This window comes from Anopheles cruzii, chromosome 3 (assembly GCF_943734635.1).
Source record: "Anopheles cruzii chromosome 3, idAnoCruzAS_RS32_06, whole genome shotgun sequence".
In the NCBI taxonomy this organism is placed as follows: Eukaryota; Metazoa; Arthropoda; class Insecta; order Diptera; family Culicidae; genus Anopheles; species Anopheles cruzii.
The window spans coordinates 49,504,935-49,528,042 of record NC_069145.1 but is presented as its reverse complement, the minus strand read 5'-3'; the positions used below and the strand labels follow the sequence as shown (position 1 = coordinate 49,528,042).

The 23,108-nt window shown below is 42.9% G+C and overlaps 1 protein-coding gene across 2 annotated transcripts; it reads left to right on the top strand.

The window, feature by feature from the left end:
- Positions 1 to 1,078: 1,078 nt before the first annotated feature.
- LOC128272217 (homeotic protein Sex combs reduced) lies at positions 1,079 to 16,868 on the top strand. Of its 2 annotated transcripts, XM_053009983.1 has the most exons (4): positions 1,079 to 1,281; positions 1,330 to 1,583; positions 1,635 to 1,940; positions 16,564 to 16,868. In XM_053009983.1, exons 1-4 carry the CDS (start codon positions 1,079 to 1,081, stop codon positions 16,866 to 16,868), a joined length of 1,068 nt encoding a protein of 355 aa, XP_052865943.1. The 2 variants fall into 2 exon arrangements, with proteins under 2 accessions (XP_052865943.1, XP_052865942.1); XM_053009982.1 differs by having other exon boundaries at positions 1,079 to 1,940.
- Positions 16,869 to 23,108: the final 6,240 nt, after the last annotated feature.

Sequence of the window (23,108 nt, the reverse complement as noted above, 5' to 3'; positions counted from 1 at the left end):
CAGAGCGCTTATGCTTTGCTGCTTTCGGTTCTTTTTTTTCTGTACGCCGAACGATTGGCATCTTTCTTAACAAACAGTTTTATTCCACTGGCCAAAACGGACTCGTCGTCCCGCGCAAGTCCCGGCTCGAGAACTTGTTCCTGCACCAAAGGTAGGACCGTTCACATTCGTCTTCGCATGGGTATCGTCGTTCGACGTTGATCGTCGTTCGATGATATTGCCGAAGGGTTAAATTGTTCATTGGCTCGAAATTGCAGGGTTACTTTTGGGACCATGTTTTTTCCGTTTTTGCTTACCGAAGGAGCAGCGTCGACGATCGTTTTCTCGAAGCCATTGCACTTTTGCTTCGATCCCTTGGTGCCTCACTTGGTTGTTGAGCCTTGCCTGGTGCTGCAAGCAATGCCTCAGAATGTGCTACGTGCCGACAACGCCATCGTCATCATCGCCGACATCATTAAATTCCCGTCAAGACTGCTAGAATCGCGACAGGAACCTATAAGAGTGCGGCTTGTGTGGATAATTTATTTGGTTTCACTAAGTGATTTGTGTTTCGGTAGCATGGCACTAAAAATTATGCATTCAATATATTAGTCAGCTTGTCTGAGAAGTGGCAGTTCATCTGACATATCAAGTGTCGATGATCTCCGATAATATTAGACGCTGACTGGCCGTTCAATCCTTGTAGCTGACCAACATTGAATTATTTTTAAACACACACCATGAGACATGAGACCATGCAATGAAACAATGATGCATTTTGTTGTGAAAATACTTACTCTATTGTTACAACAAATTGTGTTAATATATCAAGAACAAATGTAAGCGATCAACATACAGTGAGCAAGTAATGGAATGCATTAGCTAAGTCTACCTTTCATCTGCGTACCTTACATTCAAAGTGTATAAAAGGCGAATCCCTTGCTGTTGAGCTACTTGACTTTACTTGAAAATGTTCCTAATTTAAGGGCTGTTGTCGTTTTGTACTTACGCCTTGTTTCCATTTCTTTGCAGCACAATTTCAGCAAACACATCTTTCGAATTTTGACACTGCGCACCACCACGGCGGTAACCTCAAAAAATGGATGCCAACAACTTTGTGATGTCTTCCTATCAGTTTGTCAACTCGATTGCCTCATGTTATCCAAACAATGCGCAAAACGCAAACAACGCTCAAGGCTCAGGCGGCCAAGGTGGCCAAGCCGATGGCTACTTCCCTCCATCGGCGTACACTCCAAACCTCTATCCCGGTACCCCGCACCAAGCGCACTACAGTCCGCAGTCGTACAATCCGCTTGCAAGTGCAGGAGCCACAAGTGTGAATAGTGCTAGCGCCGGGGCAGGTACCGGCGGTGGGCACCCGGCAAGCGATATGGTCGATTACACGCAGCTGCAGCCGCAGAAGTTTCTACTCAACCAGCAACAACAGCAGCAGCAGCAACATCAGCAGCAGCAGCAGCAGCAACAGCAATCCTCCCTTAGTTCGCAAAGTTGTAAATACGCCAGCGATGGCACTAGTGCAGGTACAAACTTAGTTAATAACAACAATAACAACAACAATAGCACCACCAGCCCTCAGGACCTAAGTACAGCCAGCGGTGGCGGCGGCGGTGGAAACGCCGGCGCCGGAAACGGAGGCCGGCCAGAGATTTCGCCAAAACTGTCCCCGAGCTCCGTGGTGGAGAGTGTGACGCGATCGCTCAAGTCCGGCAGCGTGGCCACGGCCGTGAGTTCGAGCAACACGAACAACAATACGAGCAACATTAGCAATCGGAACCAGGTGAACCTGCCGCTCGGCAGTCCCGACGGGGACGAGTCGGATGCCAGCGACGACGACAGCGGCACGGAAGGAGGCAGTTCCCAGGGCGGCGGCGGCAGCGGCAAGAAGGGAGGCCCTCCACCACACATCTATCCGTGGATGAAACGTGTGCACATTGGACAAAGTGAGTACATTCAACCGAAAAGGACTGTATTTGATTTCTTTTGCGGGCCTTGCGTATGACATGAAAATGTCAAGTCCTCAAAGTACTAGGCTGTTCAATAAGTTCGTACGGGTCGGTAACAAAGGGCGCTGCTACGAGCCTAATTTTTGGTTTTGTTATATTGGTACACTCTTCATATGAACGTATGGGAAGTTTCATTGTAATCGGTCACTGAATTTATTTTTTAAGGTTTAAAAGCAAAGGAATCTTATGAACGAATGTTGAAAGTGTATAAGGACTCTTCGTCTTCAATTAAGCGGTTAAAAGAGGGCGTTATGAGTTGAAAAGTGGTCGTACTAGCCTTCAAGATAATCATGGCAAAATCAAAATCAAAATCAAAATCAAATCATGGCATGGCAAAACACAAACAGCTGAAATCGTAACAAAATACAGGATATCGTATGGGAAAATCGTAGAATCACTTTAAAGGATTTAGTATAAGGCTTAGCCATCTCATTGAGCAGTATAACCAATATTTTGACTGAAGTATTAAGTGTCAGAAAACTGTTTGCAAAATGGGTGCCGGATTCGCTAAAAATGGAACAAGGCACCCGTTCACAAGAGCATTTTGAAAATGGCAAAAATCCTTGAATTAAAGTTCGAATTGTTGGGGTATCCAGCATATTCACCAGATTTGACTCCTAGCGACATCCATCTGTTTTCACACCCAAAAAGAACATGCGTGAAAAGCGTTTTTCATCAAATGATGACGGCACGATATCTGCGGAAACGTATTCTGAAGCCCTTCCAGTTTTTCACTTCAGGGATGGGATTTATAAATTGGAGTCTCCTCCGAACAAGTGTATTGATGTTCAGGAAGACTATACTGAATATTTAAGTGTATTTCAAACCATAAAAATGTGTTTTCCTTATCGACCATACGAACTTATTGAACAGCATAGTACCACACAACATATGGTTTTGATTATGTGAGTGACTAAGAGTTATCAAGACGATGGGCGGTGTGCAATTGTCATGCAATCATCGTTGTGAATAGTTCCAGAACCGAAAATTACGCTCCTCTGACATCGTATCTCCTTCTAATAATGCACATTTCAATCATGCCCGCGCATAACAAACAATGAATCAATCATCCATTTTCTTCACACCTCTCGCTGCAACGGTAGACTTGTTTTCAGTAGCAGTACACGCCTGCGAGCATGGAAATTGGAAAAGCTCATCGCCTCCATTAGATATGCAACGCAGGGTTTTGAGGGGAGCAATGAAGAAAACTCTTGCCGGCTCTCGCGGCTACGACTCCTTAGCTCTATGTACGGAACAGATACGTTTTGCCACTTGATGCGGCAAACTGAAAATTGATGGAAAAACAAACAAAGATAGTGCTCAGTATAAACACGCCAAACATCCACACTTGCTCGTTTGTCAGTTGGAATCGGGCGGGTTTTTGGGTAACCGCCGTCGATCGCTGGCATGCCGCTTCTAAGCCCTTTGTGCTCGCACCGATCATTTTCCATCGTCTGCATACGGCTGCTGTGGAAAATCTTTCCCGAGAGCATCTGCTTGGATTATCCCGATGGCTCATTCAACAATGTGTAGCGCAAGCAAATAGCAGCAACCAAGCGTTGAAACAGCCATTTACTAACTGCTCCGAGCGCGCTCCGCCATCGACAGATTTTCGGTCGATCGACCCGTCCGACGGACGGTTTGTATATTTACTGTTCACCGTTGAGAGAGGGAGAGAAAGAGAGACAGAGAGAGAGAATCAATACCCACGTGACCGCTACGGCCACTTCCGTACGCGTCCGGGGTCTGGTGGAAAATCTAATCGAGCAACGCAACAAGTGTGAATGACGAAACAGGAGGATTAACTGACATATGAAACATATTTCAATCACGCACATCTTCTGCCCACTGACTGTGTGAACTTTTGTGTGCGTTCCCATGATTCATGGGCGAGAGAATGTTAGGACCGTAGCGGAACCCGAAGAAGGTGGAGGAGATAGCCCCTAGGATTTTAAGAGCTGTCGATGAATTCAAATCATTCCGTGAGGCACACGCACGCACGGCACAGTTTTTCCGGTTGCACGCTCCTAAGCCGCACACTCTGTTTGTTTTCCCGCTCTTTAAGTCAACAAACAGGAAATGTACCGTATTTTTGTTGTTTTATAAAACATTTTTGATTTATGGTGGTCATTCCGAAATCAAACGTGAAATCTCGTTCCCCTCGGTTGTTGTCGTCACGAGCGTGTCCAACAAACCTGCACACTGATTAGTAAACCGTGGCAAACGAAGATAATGATATTTCGGCAAAATAAAAGTCAAGAAAATGTTGGACAAATATAAGGCAGTAGATGAATTCATATTATAATATAGCTGTTGTTACCGTACGCTGACTGTCGTTATCGTTGCAAGCTTTTATTGTAATCACGCCAATGTAAATTGTTAAACCGTAAAACAATAGCTATGACGGTATGGCGCACTGTGTCAGGCTGCCCGAAGTTGTAAGTTTGGGTCTGTTTTAAGCTTAGTTTTTTTTTTGGCTTTGGTTCATCGTCTTGTGCAGGACGCACTCAACGTTCCCATAAGCATGGTGAATATAAAGATGAACACGATAATGTTTGCTTCAATAATCAATAATAATGTATGAGTCAATCAAAATTCATGCAAAATATTCGCTTTCAAAATATTTGCGAGAGCTCCCTTATGCATATTTACATGCTTGGGAATATGCTATGGAGCTGAAACAAGTGAAGCAGCAAAACAAAAGTGGGTAACAGATTATTTTTTTTGGTTCATTGTATCGGAAGTCATATGAATCTACTTACCAAATATCATTGTATCATAAACGAACAGCGTTTGTAGCGTTCGATGGCAATCGAAGCATGCGTGGTATTTTGTCTGCAAACTTGCATTCCTGGTTCGTTTGTTTGGCCTTGTCTGCAAAGTTGTTAATTGAAATTATATTTTTCAACATAAAACCACTTAGAGCAAAAAGAGTTTAAATATTTCACAGCGGGCTCAAATGAACAAATGAACAAAATTCCATCCAAGTTACACAGATTAATTCGAAGGTTCGAGTAATTTTGCACACATATTGAGTAAATTGGCATGCAACATTCGTATGGTGGTGTGCAACAGAACAGTTTTCCTGCAGCGGAAGTTTCTTAACTGGTCCTGTTGATAACAGATAACTGAAGCATGTGCAAAAGAAGCCCAAAAACGAAACTGTAGCCAGCATGTATAAATAATGTGGTGCCGCAGATTTTGCTCCCTTGTACAGACGATAGTGAAACGGGCAGGTCAAGCGCAGGGTTCGTGGGATATCCGGAGAAAAGCAAGTTTCAGCAAGTACGCACAGTATCTCGTAAGCTAAAATTTGTGGCAATTATTGATATAGAAAAGGTAGGACGCATTATTGAAGCTCTCACCCGAAAATTTACTTCTTCTTATCAAGCCTTCGTGCACGCTGTTTGTTATTGACATAAAAATTACGTGAAAATCTGATGTGAGCAATTTTTCGATTAAAAGCAATTTATCCGACACAGCCATTGCCGCTCATTGCCCCGATCGCTTTTGATCGTTTTTCCAAAAGTGATAACTTGCCTTGGTTTGGCTTGGGTTGGGGCCGGGACGAGTGCAAAGCATTCACTTAAATGACGATGATGAGTCTCAAATTAAAATATATTTTCCGTTGGCCCAAAAACCAGGAATCGCCACGCCGTTTTTCGTTTCGTTCTTATTTTCTCCCTTCGGCCAGCGGAGAATAAACTTCACGGTTTCGAGACGCCAGAGAGCTGTAGTTTCCAACCTCGCTGCCCAAGAAATACTCGCGTCATGCAAGCATGATAATTTGCATTTTGTGGAGCAACGATGTTGCAATTTACTTAACTACAGTTTGCTGTAACGCCGTGGACGTTGTCTCCGTTGAAAATGGCATGATTGGGTTCGGTAGTTCCAAAATATCGAACGATCCTTGATTATCGGTTACCGTTCATATTTTTTTTTCCAATTTGGCAGGAGGTTTTCTTTCAATACTTTCTTTTCGTTCCGCTGTGCCAGCCGAAAAACTGTTCGGATTTTCTATAAATTTTGTTGGGTGAACCGTTGTGCGTGTTTCTTATAAAACATCACGAGATAGGCTGCCGTAAAATAGGCAAGATTGAAGTTACATTTTGCTTCTCAGGTTACGGCAAATTCGAAACGGCATGATGCAATTGCATTTAAAGGAGAACGATTTTCATCTCAAGATGAGGTGATTTAATCTGTTGTGCGATGCTTGTGCTTGTGCGGATGGATGATGCACGTTGAAACGATGATCGGGCAGCTAGTTCATTGCAAATTAACGCTCGACAGTTGCTCATTTGCTGTCGTCTACGATATAAGATCTCTTTTGCAAGCCGTGAGAGCCGTGTTCGTTGGCGTCCGCCACAAACGTTTGACGCACTACTTTTTATTTTATTCTTGTGACGAGGATCTCCATACGTATCTGAAAATTTCTTATATCGGCAACATTCATCAGATTGTAGTGTGCGATTTACGCATGATACTATTAGCACCGATCCGCGATCAATTAAAATGTCTCAATTTGTTGAAACGTGAAATTGCACTAAACACAGACTTGTGAGCGACAGCGAAAATTTCATACCTCAGCAAGAACGGCAGATGTTTCAATTGATTCATACGATTCAATCAAATCAAATCAAAGGAAATGTGATGGGTACGAATGGCCCTCGTCCAGCCAGAAGGCGGAGGTGCACGAAAGAGAAGTGTAAAAAAAGTCATACACATGTTTTATGCACATTTCGTTTGCATAGTATTACCTACATGGTGGGTTCCTAATATGTTGAACAGGTTCCCGACTAGCACAATGCTTTTTTATTCCCGTTTGCATTTGAAACCAGTTTGGGTCGGACTCAGCTCAACATTATTCGTGCAAACATTTTGCCAGGCACATTTTCAGGACGTTTTCAACGGTACGATTCCAACACGTTCCAAAGCACAGCACATTTCTGTGAGCGTATGTTTTGTTTGGGATGATGTACTGCCCATAGTGAGCCGTTCTATTTTAATCTCACATCAAGCCTTTCATTCGCTTCTTTTGAAAGTGAAGATTCTCTTCCTTCGCGCATTCTTTGCGTCGCATTCGATACACTGTCGGACTGAAAAATAACAACCCATTACCGACCGGTTAAGACAGTCCTGCGCCACGGAGAAATAAGGACTGAGGAAAGAACATTTCCAATTTTCAAGTCACTACTTTCTACTATTTGCCATCCCTCGGAACCACCGCTGGTCAATGAACGAGATCGTGCGCAGCCAATATAGCTGATCAATGAGATTGCTCTGTTTGCAATGTGTCTGTGATCATGTGCCAAGCGCAAGGCTGAAGCGCGTTTGTATGCGCAACGATCGCTAACAACGCATGTAAGGAAATGGGTCTGTGAAACAGCTTCACTCAGCATATCTGCTGATGCTGAACACACACTTGCACTGCAGACTGAAACCAATATAAATACCCTTTTCTCGGCACTCGACTCGATACATTCAAGAAGTGCCAAAAGGGCCCCCCGGAACCCTGCCCTAGCCGACAGGAATGGAAAGTATCGCTGAGTGCGCAGCGAAACTTAGAATATACAGTAAAAAATGGTCATTATTAATTTAAGATTAGATTCGCACATTTTTGCATTTTCATATGAAATTATCGCAGCCTCTCTCAGCCCTTCGCGCAAGGCGGCTTTTCTTCCGCGCGGCAAAAGTCCGACTGTCCCAGACCTTGGCTACTTGTCTCCCCGCGCGCGCGCGGAACTTGTTGGTGGCCATATGTCTTTTTCATTCTCGTTTCGCTCCGCGTGTAGAGCGAATCCACGGCACCTTTGCCACTCGATCCTTCCCATTGCGCCGTGGCGCGATGCTGCTCTCCGCCGCGGCCCGCGTCGGGATCTCTGGAGGCAAAGTTCTGGTGCATTGATTAAACTCGTTGAATTGCTGCTTTGAGCCAATGCAGTGTCCACCACAACGTCGATGATTTACGACCTGCAACAGTGCTCGCTGCCTGCCGCTGCCGAGGATTTGCTCTCAAGATTCGCAAACACTTGTTTGCGTGGCAGCGCGTTGCAACGGCAAGGAAGGTTCCCCGTTTTGAATTGAGGAGGGTGAAAAAGTGGCTTCCTTCGAGTGCCGACGAATTGTGATTGCTTTAGCTGTTATCTAATTGTCGCTTTACTTGCAGCAATAACCGCTGCTGCCCGAGGCGATGATCAGTGACCCTTGCCCAGTGAGCCGATCCCCGTGCAGGACGATCCTTGTGGCTAGCGCGAGGGCTTTTGCTGTTCCGTTCCGTTTCGGATTGCAGGTTTCAGTTCTCTGCAAAAAGCGAGTGCCTTCAAAGTTGGGGCGCACGAAGTCGTTGCCAGCGCTTTGGGTCAGGCTAAAACGATAATCGATTTGACCGCCATATATCTTGCGACTTTTCCCAGAGTCGAGGTCACCGGCGACCGGCGAGAAAGCTACCTGGTCCTAGTGGCCAGGCCATATGGATAGCCAGCCGGACACCCCAAAAACCAGACGTCCATCCATCCATCCCGAAGCACACAAGGTTAAGGATATTGTTGTCTTACAATAGGTTTGAAAAACACCCTAGAGCCGGTGTTTTGACTTAAGTAAAATTTATTGCTTTATTTCGGGCTTTCCTTTTCTTCCGCCACGCTGTCCGTGCTTCCCTCTTTTTCGACGGTGGTAAGATTATTATCATTGAATCCAAAGACACCGCCGAAGGAAGGTGTTCCAAAGGGTTCGAGGTGTGCCGAGTGTAACCGGTAATAATCTAGTGTGTGTTCGGTCAGAGGATAGCGATTATCGAGACCTTCGGGACACGAGAATCTTATCGTACGGCCAGCGCTCTAACGCGCATCATCCGTCGCATTAGGAAGCAAGTATCCAGTTACTTAGCCGTGGACAGTCGACGTAATATGTGCATGTATACCCACTTCTTCAGTCGCCGTATTTCGGCGTGCTCCACACGATTCAAGTGGTCACACACAGTCACAAGGGGCTTCGGTTACGGAACGGAAGTCAGAAAGGGTGCCGGTCATAATTCAATCGCTGATTTATTATTGCACACCCGGAGCCACTTTGGGAGAAAAAAACCCAACATAACACAGAAAAAATAGGCTCGGCGCCCCACGTATGTGGAACAAAATTAGTACAAATTTTAATACCTGATGACACTTGGAGAATCCGGTGGCATGCTGGGCATGCCTTTCCTTCGACCTCAATAGCCTCGGTGATGGATAGCCTTCCGGATACTCTATCTTAAAGCAATAATTTTTCGTTTTGCTTTCGTAACACACCATTTTTGGGCAAACTTTCGCTTTGCGCTGCTTCCGGTCGGAGTGGAGCCAGCCTCTTAACACACCTTAACAGAGAGCTTATTCGTGCACTTTCCGCTGCTTTACTTTTAGTTGTTGTGTCACCTTAACGATTGTCTATAATTGGTTAATTTTCGCTAGTCAGGCAAAATACGTAATTCTTAAAACACTGCTGCTGGGCGATGTGATAATACTGTATTCGAGTTTATAGAGCACCGCTTTGCATGCTTTCTCGTGGTTCCAAAAACACAATTGTATGGCAGCATTTTTACCTGTAGCGAACCATGTAAACAGGATTGAATTGAAGAATCATTTTCCGGTAAGAAGACAGCCGGCGCTGTAGCCGCTAATGAATCTTTTAGTCCGTTTTTGTCTTGATGTTCAGCGGAAGCTAACGCGCAAAATGCAACACAAAATGAACAATATCTTGTGTGGCCGCGCACCGTGCACACACCCAATCGAAAACAGGGACGAAAGGAAAATGGCAAAATTTCAAATTATTTTAGTATGCCATGGTTCAGCGCACGAATCCAAAGTTTCCTGCTCATGCTTTCGTTGATGAGCGTTTTCGATTAAGGTTTGCACGGTTTTAAAAGCCTTTAGTGAAAACTTGGCGCGTCTATATAAAATTTGTGTTACGAGCAATTCGAGTGCAGTTCCTTCCATTCAGAGACGCTTAAATGCATAGCCCAGAAAGGACACACAGTGGGGAGTCTACTGCCTGAATGGGTCCCACGGTGGATCAATGATAAACGCCTTCATGCCTTGCTATGTCTATTAAAACCAACTGACCCAAGCCCTTTCACATTCCCTCTAGTAGTATATTATTCAGAAAAACCTAAAAGTGTATTATTGATGACGTTTAATAGAATTGCATTCCCGGCACAATGAGACACCAAAACATAGGCTATCTCGAGATCAAGCTTCTCCCCGAATTTAGGGTCAATCGGGAATCATCTTAAACTAAATGGAGAGTAAATAAATTAAAAAAACAATTATTTTTAGTGAAGTAATAACAGTTGGAATAAAGTCAGTTTACACTTCAGTTTATAAATACAATACTATTTAATTCGAGGGGCTTCCATGGTAGCTGCTTAATTGTTACCCACCAAGTCTCAATGATAAGTCTAGTGAGCAAACTACTATCACCCTATCAGTATCGAAATCGAGGACAACGTATTGGGTTGCAAACTAATCCAGTAATGACATCTGGAGAAACTGCATCCAGTGGTACAGTTCCATATTAATAAGAAAGTACAAACCACTATTTAAAAGTGAACTATCAGAAATGAAACATAATCGTATTACAAATGGATCGTAAAACTAGCATTTCAAAGTTGAAATGATTTACGTGCAAGTTCCCGCAGTTAAACTATCGCTACGCTTGTTTGCTACTTTGGATCCAACAGCATAACACATTTGCAAGACATGAAAAAGACAACATTTAGTAATAATGAAAAGCAAAACAACGCTCGGTAAGAAAAAAAAACAAACTAAAGGAAAACCGAATTTCATAAACATTGTTTTTGCACATCATAAAATATTTTGTTAGCTCTTTGCTCTATTCATTTAATGTCGACACGCAATCCGTGCGCTCGCAGTGATGGGCCAGAAGTGGCGTGTGTAAGAAGCATTGATAAACCGCCGACATTGGAGGTGGCCTATGTACCGGTTTTGCATGTTTTTTGTTGCCTGAAATCAAACGAAGGTGGGATGGTAATCAGGACTATCGAGGCATAGAGGTTCAGTGTGCAGTACTGAGAAGCAAGAAAAAATCGGGACTGGGCCGCGAAGTTGTCTTACAGCGAATAACGATTTGCTATTGTGTGAGTATTCGGTTCCATTCTTCCTTCCTTTCGTTCTCTTGTGCACCGCGCTTCCGTCTCGAATGCACGGGAAAACTTGGAAGCAATGTTGGCAATGTACCTCTTTCCTAAGTCGTCGGTGTTCACTCTTTAACTTTACGGCGAGTTTCTTATTTATTTGTGCAGTTTCTATTGTTTATTGCAGTGCTGCAGCAACCTGGTGGATTTGCTTGCCAAATTTCGTTACTTTGAATCGCTCACTTTTACTCGACTCGGTCCTAGTGACAGGGTTGCGTATGTGAAGCCACGACTTTGATTGAACGTTTTATCAATAGCTTTTCGTCTGTCAGCAGATGCGCACCCGGTTACCACAATATCAGAATCTGTTCCGTTTCCTTAGAAAAAAAAACAATCAAACAAAAACAGAAAATAGGGATAGCAACTTGTTGAGCGAAACACGTTTATTCAGTTACCTTAAATTTATCATCCAGTATTTAGGTTTTAGTGTTATTTATTTATTTATTTAATTCGCTTTTCTGCCTATGTTGACAGGAGCTGAAAATACTTTCTTACAGTACACTCATTTCCGTAAAATATATCATTTCCATCTGTATCCGACTGACTGGCATCATCAGGTTAATGTCAGAACTGAACAATCAATACTTTGACCCAGCAACTCAGACAATCGGCAAATCACTGACCTGCCCCACCAAAAACATTAATAACTAATGAATGTTACCATCGTTAAGACGGACGGCAGAAAAGAATTGGAGCTAAGGAAGAGGAAATATAATAATGCAATTTCACATAACATCAAACTTGCCCAGAAGTTGTGGTTCATCGCCCATATTCGACGTTACTGGTCGGGTGTCTTTTGCGGAACCAAAACAAGCATTAGCCCACCCAAACAAACCCCGAACTAGACGGTTTACCAAGGCGGAAAGGTTCCCTCTGGTTGCCCTGGCACGATGGCCGCGATGAAGAATGTTGTTCTTGCATGCATTCCTAGCCACACGCTGGACGACAAACATCCCGTGGCTTGACAGAGTCCTACGGAACATTCGTCAGCCCTAGCCAATTCGAGTCTGTGTGTCAAGCATGAAAATCCATTGACTCGTACAGTTGACGGAGAAACTGCAAGAAAGAAGAGAGAACAGTACAATTCCTGTTCCCGGTCGCCCCATCAATCCACCAAATCAATAAATCGTCGTTTGGGTTTTCTCATTTTGGTGTTTCAAAACAATTCTCGAGTATCAGTAAAGTTTGTTTGGACGATGTTGCCTTTTTTGTGTGTTTCGCCAAATCAAGTTCAATTGCTTATGGGGTTAGGAAGTCAGTCCGGTGCCATTTGGCCACCGGCGCGCGCTGTTCGATGTCGACTCAATTGAAGTGTAAATACTTGGGGGGCAATACTGAAGCATAACCGCTTTCCATTTTTCTTTTCTTTCTCTACCATTTCCCCGAACCCGAATTTCCTGAAAAGGAACCGAGCGCGGTACCACTGGGATGTGGAATGAAAATTTGCCTCCGACGGGATCGGTATTCGTAAATGTGCGAACATGATTAATGATGATCGGGAAAAGCTATCGGTGCGAACGTTGCTGCTGTGGCGCGTACCGCACTTTAAAGTAATGTTTCGGTTTCCGTTTAAATGTTGTGTTCGATTCGACGATCCCGAAAAACCCAAACGTGTGTGTACGTCGGTTGAACTGTGGCATAGATTTTTCTCTCCCACAGGTCACCTGTTTTGGCCCGAGAGAGCACATGACGCGAATCCGTCAGTGACATCTGTGTCCGGGAGAGGCTACTTCCACTTTGGCCAGTGCCGAGTATGCCCCAGGCACGAGGCACGAGCTCCCAAATTTGATAACCACGCTAAGGGATAAGCACAGAAGTGGCCACACATGATTCTCTACACACATGAGTGGCTGTCATAATAGCCATTGTCTCGCTTGATTGATGAATGTCTGATATAGTTTTCTGTTATTTCCACTTATCTTACAGCTTTCCACTTTCCAGCAGCTTTAATGCTACCGAGTCGCGTCCTTTCTCAGTAGAAAAAAAAGTTTCCAACCCAGTGTTCGTTTTTCTCTAACCCAATACTATCATTCTGTTTGTATTTTATATATCGGTCGCAGCTTTCCGCGCTCAAGTATACAATCACTCGCCCCCTAGACGAAAGCATCGGTTACCGTATAAGAAATAAACAATCTCGAACTGGAGAAGCATTGGGTTATTTATGGCTCACTCGCGTTCTCGGCCTCGGCTTAAAGATATAGTTTCAACTGATTACGATATGCCGCGCACTTTAATCGTTAGTATCAATCGATCAACACCTCCAGAGTCGAGCACCGAAGTTAAAAACAATTTCATGCACTCGGTCATGCAGTTTCTCGATACTTCCTTCACAGCATCAGCCGGAGAAAAAAAAACACCGTCAGAGGCCGGCTGAAGGAAACGAAAAAGCATCGGACCTCACCCACACACCACCGCCAGCTGCGAAGTAAGGCTACGGCGGTGCCATCTTCTTGATCGTTGCTCTAATTATATAATTAACATGGAAGTCAACGCGTCTCTCGCACTCGGCTGCGGCGGCCTCGGCTGTGGCACTCTCAAGTCAAGTCGGAACGACGAATAGAATGAAATATCTGCTCTCCCAGAAGTAGGTGCGTTGCTTTCGGGGCCGAATACCGAACCTCCGCGGTCGGCTGCTGCTCCGCCTGAGAATGTCGCGTGTGTGCTGAAGTTTGTGACAGCTGCCCGGTTAACGGCAAGCACCATTATTTGCAACATTTCTAGTGGTCAGCTCTGTTTGGCCTGGGCTTGGCTTGGTTTTGGTTTGGAAGACGCTGTCAGAATGAAATTGCGGATGACGAAAACATGAACATGGCCCCAATGCTGTCTTCGCTGAGAGCGCTGGGTCGCGAACATCTCGCCAGTGTCTCTCGAACATCTTCGAATCTCGGTACACTGGCATTCGTAGGCAAGATCACAACAAGCCCATAGTAAGTGAATGATCAAGCAACGTTTTGCATTGGGCAAAGTTATGAAGTATCTCGGACAGTTTATGAAGTGTCTCCCAATAAAGGAACATAACTATTCGAGTTCAATTTCGAAATTTGTATACATACTTTGCATACGAAACTCGAGCTGCTCGAATATGCTTTTCGCACAATCTTTATCCAAAATTGATGTTAATGATTTGATGAATGTATTTAAATATTAGGTTTACAATTTATGACAATGGTACCTTTCTTTGCCTATCATCCTTTTTTCTCGAAGCACTAGCCCCGCAATTTATAAACATTCAAATCACTCAATTCCCGAAGTATGCTCGTAATGTGGTGTCCGCTTGCGCGTACCATCATCCTTGAGAACGTTCGCGAGATTTTGCCCTTTACTCGTTCGTTCTTCGTCACTTCGATTGTTAGCCCTTGTAGTGTGTCAACGTTTTGTCACTTGTCGTTTCGCCATTCATATTACCGGTGACGGGTACCGGTGACGGGGCGAGGGAATCTTGTCATCGTAAAACGATCTTGCAGAGTAACGAAAAATGTCTTCCAAATACCAAAGTCAAAACACGAATATACGGGCGCTGCTTTGTAGAAGTGGTGGATGTCAGGCCAACGCGACCGAGACGAGCCGCCAGCCATAATCTGTGGTCACTTTCAATCGATCACCGAATTCCCGCCGCTCTCTCGCTCTTTCTCTGTCTACTTTCCTCATCAGTCCACCGGTTCTGATGTGTTTTAATTTTTTTTATGAGAACGCCGTTTGCTTCGTAGGCCGGCCGCGACTTAAATGTGATGATGAATGTGATGTTGTCCTACTTAAGACGAGATGGTGCTGGACAAAACATTCGACAGAAAACCTTCTTTTTCCTCCGTCGTCAGCGCTGGGTCCGCAGACACACAACACGACTGCATGACGCATCCGACGTCTTTTGCGCAATCGACTCTTCGCAACCCCGGCCCACTAGAGACCCCGTCCCGTGCATTGAGCACTTCTGAGCCGGAGGATTAAGATATGATGAAAACGAAAAGCGGCGTATATTTGTCAATGAGACGAGGGGACCCCGACCCACAGTTTCCTCCCGGTGACCGCGAAGAAGTCAGAATTTACTAAAAAGTATTTCAGGGACACTGACCTTTGATCACAAAACTTGTCATACAGTTAATAAAATCGACAAAGAAAACTGTACTCCTTGCCGTTTCTGACATTCCGTTCACATCGTTTATTGTAAATGTTGGTGGCCAAAAAAAGACGTAGAAAAGACGCCCAACCCACAGCCACCCGCACAACTCACCAACTATCCGCGCACGAGCACAGAGTGGCCAGTCGAGTAAAGATGATAAATTGTATTTACTCAATTTTTGAAGACGCCTTCAGACGGAAGGAGTGAATCAGACATGGTTTCAAGCAAGGTTTAATATGCCTCGATTTTGGTCCTGACCGGTTCGATAGCCGCCGGTTCGCTGATAGCTTGGCCGGCTATGTGTTATCGGTACACACGTAGGACTCTGCGTCAAAGTAGTCCCACCGGAAGATGCGGAAGGAATCGTTACGATGGAATTTCCGAATTGAATTTGTGACAGCGAAGGACACGGGAAACGCCACACTCGAAGAACACAGAGAAGCGTGTCACTATGAGGGAGAAGATACTTTTTCATCCAACCTCTGACAGATTAATATTATTTTTAAGGCGATAGTACCACCAATTGGTGTACCAACACCAATGTGGACATGTTTAAGACGATGAATTCGTCTTTCGATGCAAATATTCGTGGGCTTTGGCCTTCCGGCAACCGCACGTAGGAAGGTGTGAATGTTGTAAGGTAAATTGTGATTCAATCGAACTTCGCATGGGAACAAATCCATGATATCGTTTTGATAAACTGTTCATCGCGCCCCCTTGGCCCATCCAGAAAGGGAACGACAAGGCAGCGCGCGAAGAGGGAAAAATAACTCCCCTTCTAACCACAACGGCCCGAGATATTCGACCCCGTGCCGTGGCAAGGAAGTCTTGAAGAAGATTAATTATGGTTGCTCTTTGGATTGGCATTTATTTGAATTCTTTGATAGAAGTGTTGTTCTCTTCGCTCGCCAGCCAATCGCGTTAATGGAGAATGCTGTTGGGAAGAAAGTGCGAACTGCTGCTGCGCCGGACGCAATGGAAAGTGATTTTCTCTATTAATTAGCAAACGAACTGCCTTCCCATCGCTACTACCAGCCAGCCTCAGCAATGACACGCTAATTGTGGACGATAAAAATGCTAATTGGACTAATTGAATCTTTCCGTTTTATTTATCTCATCTTGTTTCTGGATCTCGCATCTTCGCATTCCATCGCCCGAACCCGTTCGATCGACGGCTCCATCTCCCATCGATGGCCGGGAAAACGGACCACGCCGCCTGCAATTGGAACCTCGTCAACGCACATCATCATCATCAGGTACGGTTAATGCGAACGGAGAGACGAAACGCCAGCGCACCTCGTACACCCGTTATCAGACGCTCGAGCTGGAGAAGGAGTTTCACTTCAACCGTTACCTTACCCGTCGACGGCGGATCGAGATCGCTCACGCGCTATGCCTGACCGAACGACAGATCAAGATCTGGTTTCAGAACCGTCGGATGAAGTGGAAGAAGGAGCACAAGATGGCCTCAATGAACATCGTACCGTACCACATGTCTCCGTACGGCCATCCCTATCAGTTCGATATTCATCCGTCACAGTTCGCGCACCTGAGTGCATAGGACGCGTGGCACTTTTCGGGTACTGGTTAGAGACTCAACCAGCTCTATCAGGAACAGTATCAAGGGTATCAGGGCAACCAGGACAGTGTGCTGTTCGGTGGAGGAGGAAGTGGCGGCGGTGGTAGCAGTACCCCTACTGATACTACCAAATATAATCAGGAGTTTTGATTGTTACCGGAGCCCGCAAACACACAGCGCGAGCCGCGCTTACTCTGAGGAGCAATCGAAAACCCTACCAAGCCGCCCGGAACCTCCGCCCGGAAGTCCGTGATATCTTTCCAAAAGGCAAACCTATTACTGTGACTGAAAAACGAGCTGTCGTTGGGAGGAGACATTGAACACGTGTGTGTGGAAACAGAAAGAGTATTGAAGAAATACTTTGGCTCAGTGCACGATGCAGAATATCTTGCGCCGCGCTCAAGCTGCGACAACCTAGTTCGGAACACTCTTTTCCTTTCACTGTACTAAAATCCCTTGCTTGCCCACTATATCCCTCGTCCCTCCAGTGTATATATTAAACCACAGACTGTACCAACACCTCTTACCAACCAAACAATCGCACTCCTTCGCTTGCTTCACATTGCATGACAGTACAGTGAAAGCAAACGACTAACGAACTAGCGTGTCGCCTGCAAGCTCTTCTCTAATCAGTATTCGAAAAGGAAGCCTCGCATTCCACGAGGCACCACATCTAGTTTGTAAGACATCTTCAAAACAAATACGTCACCTCCGTAGGCTAAGCAATAGTCAACTTGCAAAAGGGTACGCTACTTTATTCCTCGATTGGGCTTTAGCAAATGGATTCCCTCGTAACCGTTAGCCTTACTTTTCTTTGATCAAATTAAACGTCAATTTCGTTGTGCACTTGTTCACTGCGCAGGAAGCCCCCGGATAGCCAACAAAGATTTTGTCGCATACTACACATTTTTGTGCAAGGATTTGCTAAACAATGTTATCAACTCCAACCAATAGATTCAATTTAAAAGACGCGTCAATAGATAGTTGTAATGTACGAAATGTTTCTCTTGCGTGGACAAACTTAGCATGGAAACCGCTGTATTTCACACGCTCAGACATTTTGTTTCAAGATTTGCGTGCCGGTCAGAGCTAAACATCAGCTAAAAGTGTCGTTCACAAGAATTTAACAAAGACAGCATCACTCGGCATGTTTACCAAATTAGGCAATTTTAGCGGGAACTTTATGTCCTATAAGTGTCAGTCTACTATGAAAACTACCAATTTTGTCCCTCAATCGACCTCCAATACAAGATAGAAACATGAAACCTTCGAATCAATACGTGGTGGCTCTGTAGCTGTATTGCTGTACTTTTCGAGTTGGTTTGATTAGTAACTGTTTCTTGTTAAAGCAAATTTAAAACAGAAATTGTAATATTATTTATTTTGAACACGAACCCACGATACATTCTCTGTAGCGATAAAATCTCATTTATCGTATCTTTCTTTAAGTGCTTCGAAATGTAGAGAATAGTGAAGAGGCATATAGTGAAACTATAGTTTCATGTACTCTAACGAACACCATTCGCGACGGATGCAATAATTGTACTTGTATAAGATACACAAACATATGATGAATTGGGAACCGGCGAAGATAGTTAATTTTTCCATTTTTTAATTATTATTGCTATTATTATTATTACTATTATTATTATTATTATAGTTATTATATGGATATAAATTTTATCCCAAACGCGGACAGTTTTGTAGCTTGTTGGAGAAACCACTGTTTGGATTGTAAATTTGATTTCTGATGGAAAATAGTATAATTTACGGTTTAAGCTTAGGTTTTAATTTTCCATTTTGTCTTGTTATTTGGAGGCTCCTTTTAGTTAATATCAAGTAGCATTGCAAAATGTGCTCCGAGAAAAAAGTGATTTTATTGATATACGAAAGTAATAAAGCGTTACTCATAAACGGAATAACGGAAGCGACACCGCTTGCAACAGCAAATTCGGACTCATACAGGGCAATTTTTTTTATAGTCATAGCGAAGGTTAAAAAGTCTTTATATCACATCGGACTGCAACTCCTTCTTCCACATCTTATGTTCTCCTGTTTGTGATGTACAGAAAATCAAGAAACAATTCATATGTTATTACCTTTGTACATACATTTCCTGCTCGGTTATGGAATACAGAATATACGAAATGATCAATCACAAGCAAATGCAAGTAACAGGTGGATTGCGTGGCTGTACTAGTAAAAACTAAATATGTTAATGTGCTATTCAGAGGCCGAATGAACCTTTAAAACTATGTAACGCAACATGAAACAGCCGAAAGATTATATCACTAAAATCTTCACAAATAAACTGTAAGTGTAAGTATTTGCACATATATTGTACTACAAAACAATGACGCTTTCAAATGTATAAATAAAAGTTGTTTAACCTTGAAAGTGATGGGAGCTGTCAATAGAAACACATTAACAAATTTTCTAAGCATTCCGGAAATCTTGAACACGACCCATGCAATTGGTCAGAGAGTTTGTGTTTCATCACTGATCTGGCGAGCAATGTTTCTAGACACCCTTTCATAGGCCACCTCTGATCGGGCATCAATGAGATGATAGTACAATAGGACTATTATTTATTTTGTTTTAATGTTAAGAATTACAAATGGCAATGCAACAAGAATTCAAACGAGAACAAGAACAGATAAACCATACGTGGTTGCAGAATTCCAACATTTCAGCACCGTACTGATCGATCGTATTCCGATAGCAAATGTTCAATGGATGGTATCGAAGCAATCGATGTAGTGAATAAACTAAAATTAAACAAAGAATAAATTTAATAAACGAACAACACACTTTCAAAGTAAAACAACATTTGGGCAGGACACAGAGTACAATGGGTGAAAGAAACGCTCAGCAAGTTAGGTGGAAAAGAGTTCTCAAACAACTACAGAGCAAATTCTTCTTTGTGCATGCGAGACCTTTGGACGGACTGTTTTTGTTTTGATCTTAAAAGCCTCAATAAGGAAGAGAAATAATTATCAGTGACAAAAATAGATCTAAGAAACCGTAGTGCTTTGAAGACATTTCAAATAAACGGAAAATTTGGAAAATCTTACGCTAAACAACTCAAAAATGTATCAAAAATGTAAAACGGAAGTTCACTGTGTTTCTGAAAGTTTATTTGGAAATTCACTGTGTTTCTGAAAGTTTATTCGGTTCGATTCGGTAAATTAACATACAGCGCCATCTGTTGCACCATCCTCAAAACGCTCAAAAGCCCAACAAAAGCTTTCTCCATACAAAACAAAAGCTCTATCATCTTTTTCTCTTTCGGGCAAAGTGAGAGAGAATGAGAGAATGTTCGTAAAAGAGAAAACATCGACTATCTCGCTCTAGGGCTCAGCTATTCCTTTCCCGTTCGTATTAAACAACAACGCTTGAACGCTTGAAAAACGCTTCATGTTTACGCTTCGGGTTGGGTTCGGGAACCGAAGCGAGAGAAACGAGAGAGAATAGAGAAATACAGAGAGAAAGAGAGAGGTTTTTTGTTCTTCTAGTTCTTGGTTTTTTCTTCGTTTCAGAAATGCTGAATTTTGAGAAATAAATATAAAAATAAACATGCATATTTTATGTATAAATATGAATAAAATTGCACGATTAGTATTTTCTTATTTCACTTAATTTATTTTTGTTTTACTTTTTTAATTGTTTCGCTTATTGTCTGAATTACAATTGAAGAATTGTGTTTGTCACTGTTTTTGTTGTTACATTTGTGTTGAACCAACACAAAATGATTGGTTGATTGACTCACACAATCATTGACTTCACTGAATCTAACAACTTCTCACTTGTTTAACTAGTTGAACTAGCCAGCACTTTCAATCCGTTACAGTTCAAAATGTATCTAAATCTGCAGAAAAGCTTATTACCTTGGATTACCCGTGTGGCTAACACATCGTTCAATAAGTCCCGAGACTAACTATGAAAACAACATTTTATCGGCAAAATTCTTTATTATCCATCAACATAGTCTCCTTAAAGTGTAATACAATCATTCCACACTTCTCTAACTTTTCAATTCCATGTTTGTAGCACGATTTGTTTTTTGACTCAAAATGAGCCTCAGTAGCAGAGATCACCTCCTCATTCGAGTCATATCTTTTTCCCTGGAGCATCTTTTTGAGATCCGTAAAGAGCCAGTAGTCGCTAGAGGCCAGATCCGGATAAGGAAGCAGTTGGAAGCCTGATTCGTTGAATTTGGTCATCGTTTTGATTGAATTGTGCCATGGTGGCTTTTGTTCCAATGAAAAAAACCTTTTTCATATCCAATTTTTGGTGCAAAATAGTAAATGCACTACCAGTTGATATGTTCACCATCTTAGCTATCAGGTGCACTTTCATTTTGCGGTCACCCATCACGATTTTCAATACTTGCTTGATGTTTTCGGGAGTTACTGCCTCATTTGGCCGCCCCGAACGTTCCGCATCATTTTTATCAGCACGACCGCATAGAAGTCAGCATACCTCCGAAAAATGGTTGGTTTCGACGGAGTAGAGTCCGGATAACGTTTTTCAAGCCTTTGCTGAGCTTCAACAGTGTTTTTTCCCATTAGAAAACAATGTTTTATCAACACACGAAACTCGTTTTGGTCCATTTTTTCAGGATTGCAAAAGTAGCATCACTTTAACCACTATAGCATTCTTGGTTATGCTTCGAATTACATCAAATTTTGACACACCTCATCTGAAGGTTGGTACTTCCGAACGTCGGTATATAAATGGCATTATTAGCGCCATTTCTACGCTAGTCTCGGGACTTATTGAACGATGTGTTATTTGGTAAGCTTGAGCGTTTCGTTTTCGAACGTTCTTTTGACGCTGCGATAGAGTTGAGCTCAGTTGATTTCGAACAGCCGACAGAGAAGGAGCAAAATAACATAATAAAAAGGTGTTTGTTTCGATCCAATAATAAGAAGCTGGAATCTAGAGTGGTTTTAGCCAATAAGAATCTGGATGTCTAAGTGCGATTTCCCGAAATTTCCCGGCGACACATAATTTCCCGTCGAAAAGGTTCAAAGTTAGGTTCAATAATCGGGCGGATTCAGCAAAACAACATTGACGTTTCGTGTTTAGGGACAAATTAACAAAAGTAAGATAGATTTTGTTAGGGAGTTAGTTTAGTATATAAAAGAGACGAATGTTAAGCTATTGCAGCTCAAAGTCTCTATAATCGAAAAAAGAAAAAAAAATCGTTCGTTCGTTCGTTTGCTAATATTTCTTGCCTAACTCCAAGCTCCAAGCTCCGTAGTGTGAGTGTGAGTGGTAACGGTCGTCATTTTACATTTTACTCTTAAGCACAGCCCAGCAAGAGCGATAACTTAACTAATTCTGCAAAGCCTTATTTTCATTACTTACTTACTTGGCTGTTTAGCAAACAAAGGTCATTTTAAGAACGTTGCTACAAATACGAGGTAGAGCTTTTTGTTGACATCACGATAGTTTGATTTACAATGAAATCTAATACAATCCCGGCATCGATGGAGAAAGAAGATTCTTCCGTGAACCGATCTTTTATAATTCCGAAGAAATTCCGTAGTTCAGTGATAGAAAGTGAGTGTGTTATTGAATGATGTTGAACGACTTCTTCTGTAAAATTGCAAAAACAACCTGGGTTGTGGGATACAATCCTTGCACTCGTTTTCAGAGCAACTCGGTTCATCCCGGCACGAGTACAAGGCGCATTAATATGAAAACTATGTAAGTGAAGCCTGAATACGGTGATATGCTCATTTTACTCGGTTGAGTATTTATTATGTTTAGTTCTATAAAGCTAAGATTCATTGTTGCGATGAATTAGGAAAATAGCAACGATGATCGGGCAAGAAAAGTTTATGAATTACCTTAGCGCAGCCCATCTCATCTCTACGCGTAAGCTCCGGGCGACATACATAAGCAAAATTATAGATTTCATAGTTGTTCCCATTCTGCGTTGGTATGTGTTCATCCCAGAAGTCCTCGAAAGGCGGTGGTAAGATAGCCGCGGCAAACTGCCAAAAGCAATTCTGAGAGTCCCGGTTGTAGAAGTTGCGCATGTGCCGATTTATTTTATACTTTTTTCTAACTCTCTGTGTATGTATTTTATTTTCTACACGCCCTCCGAGGTTAAATTCTGCAAACAACTTTTTATGATTTTACTAACATAACTTCTAATCATGAAAAATTTCTCGTTTCTCAATTCTCGGTTGTGTTTTATATAAACAATGC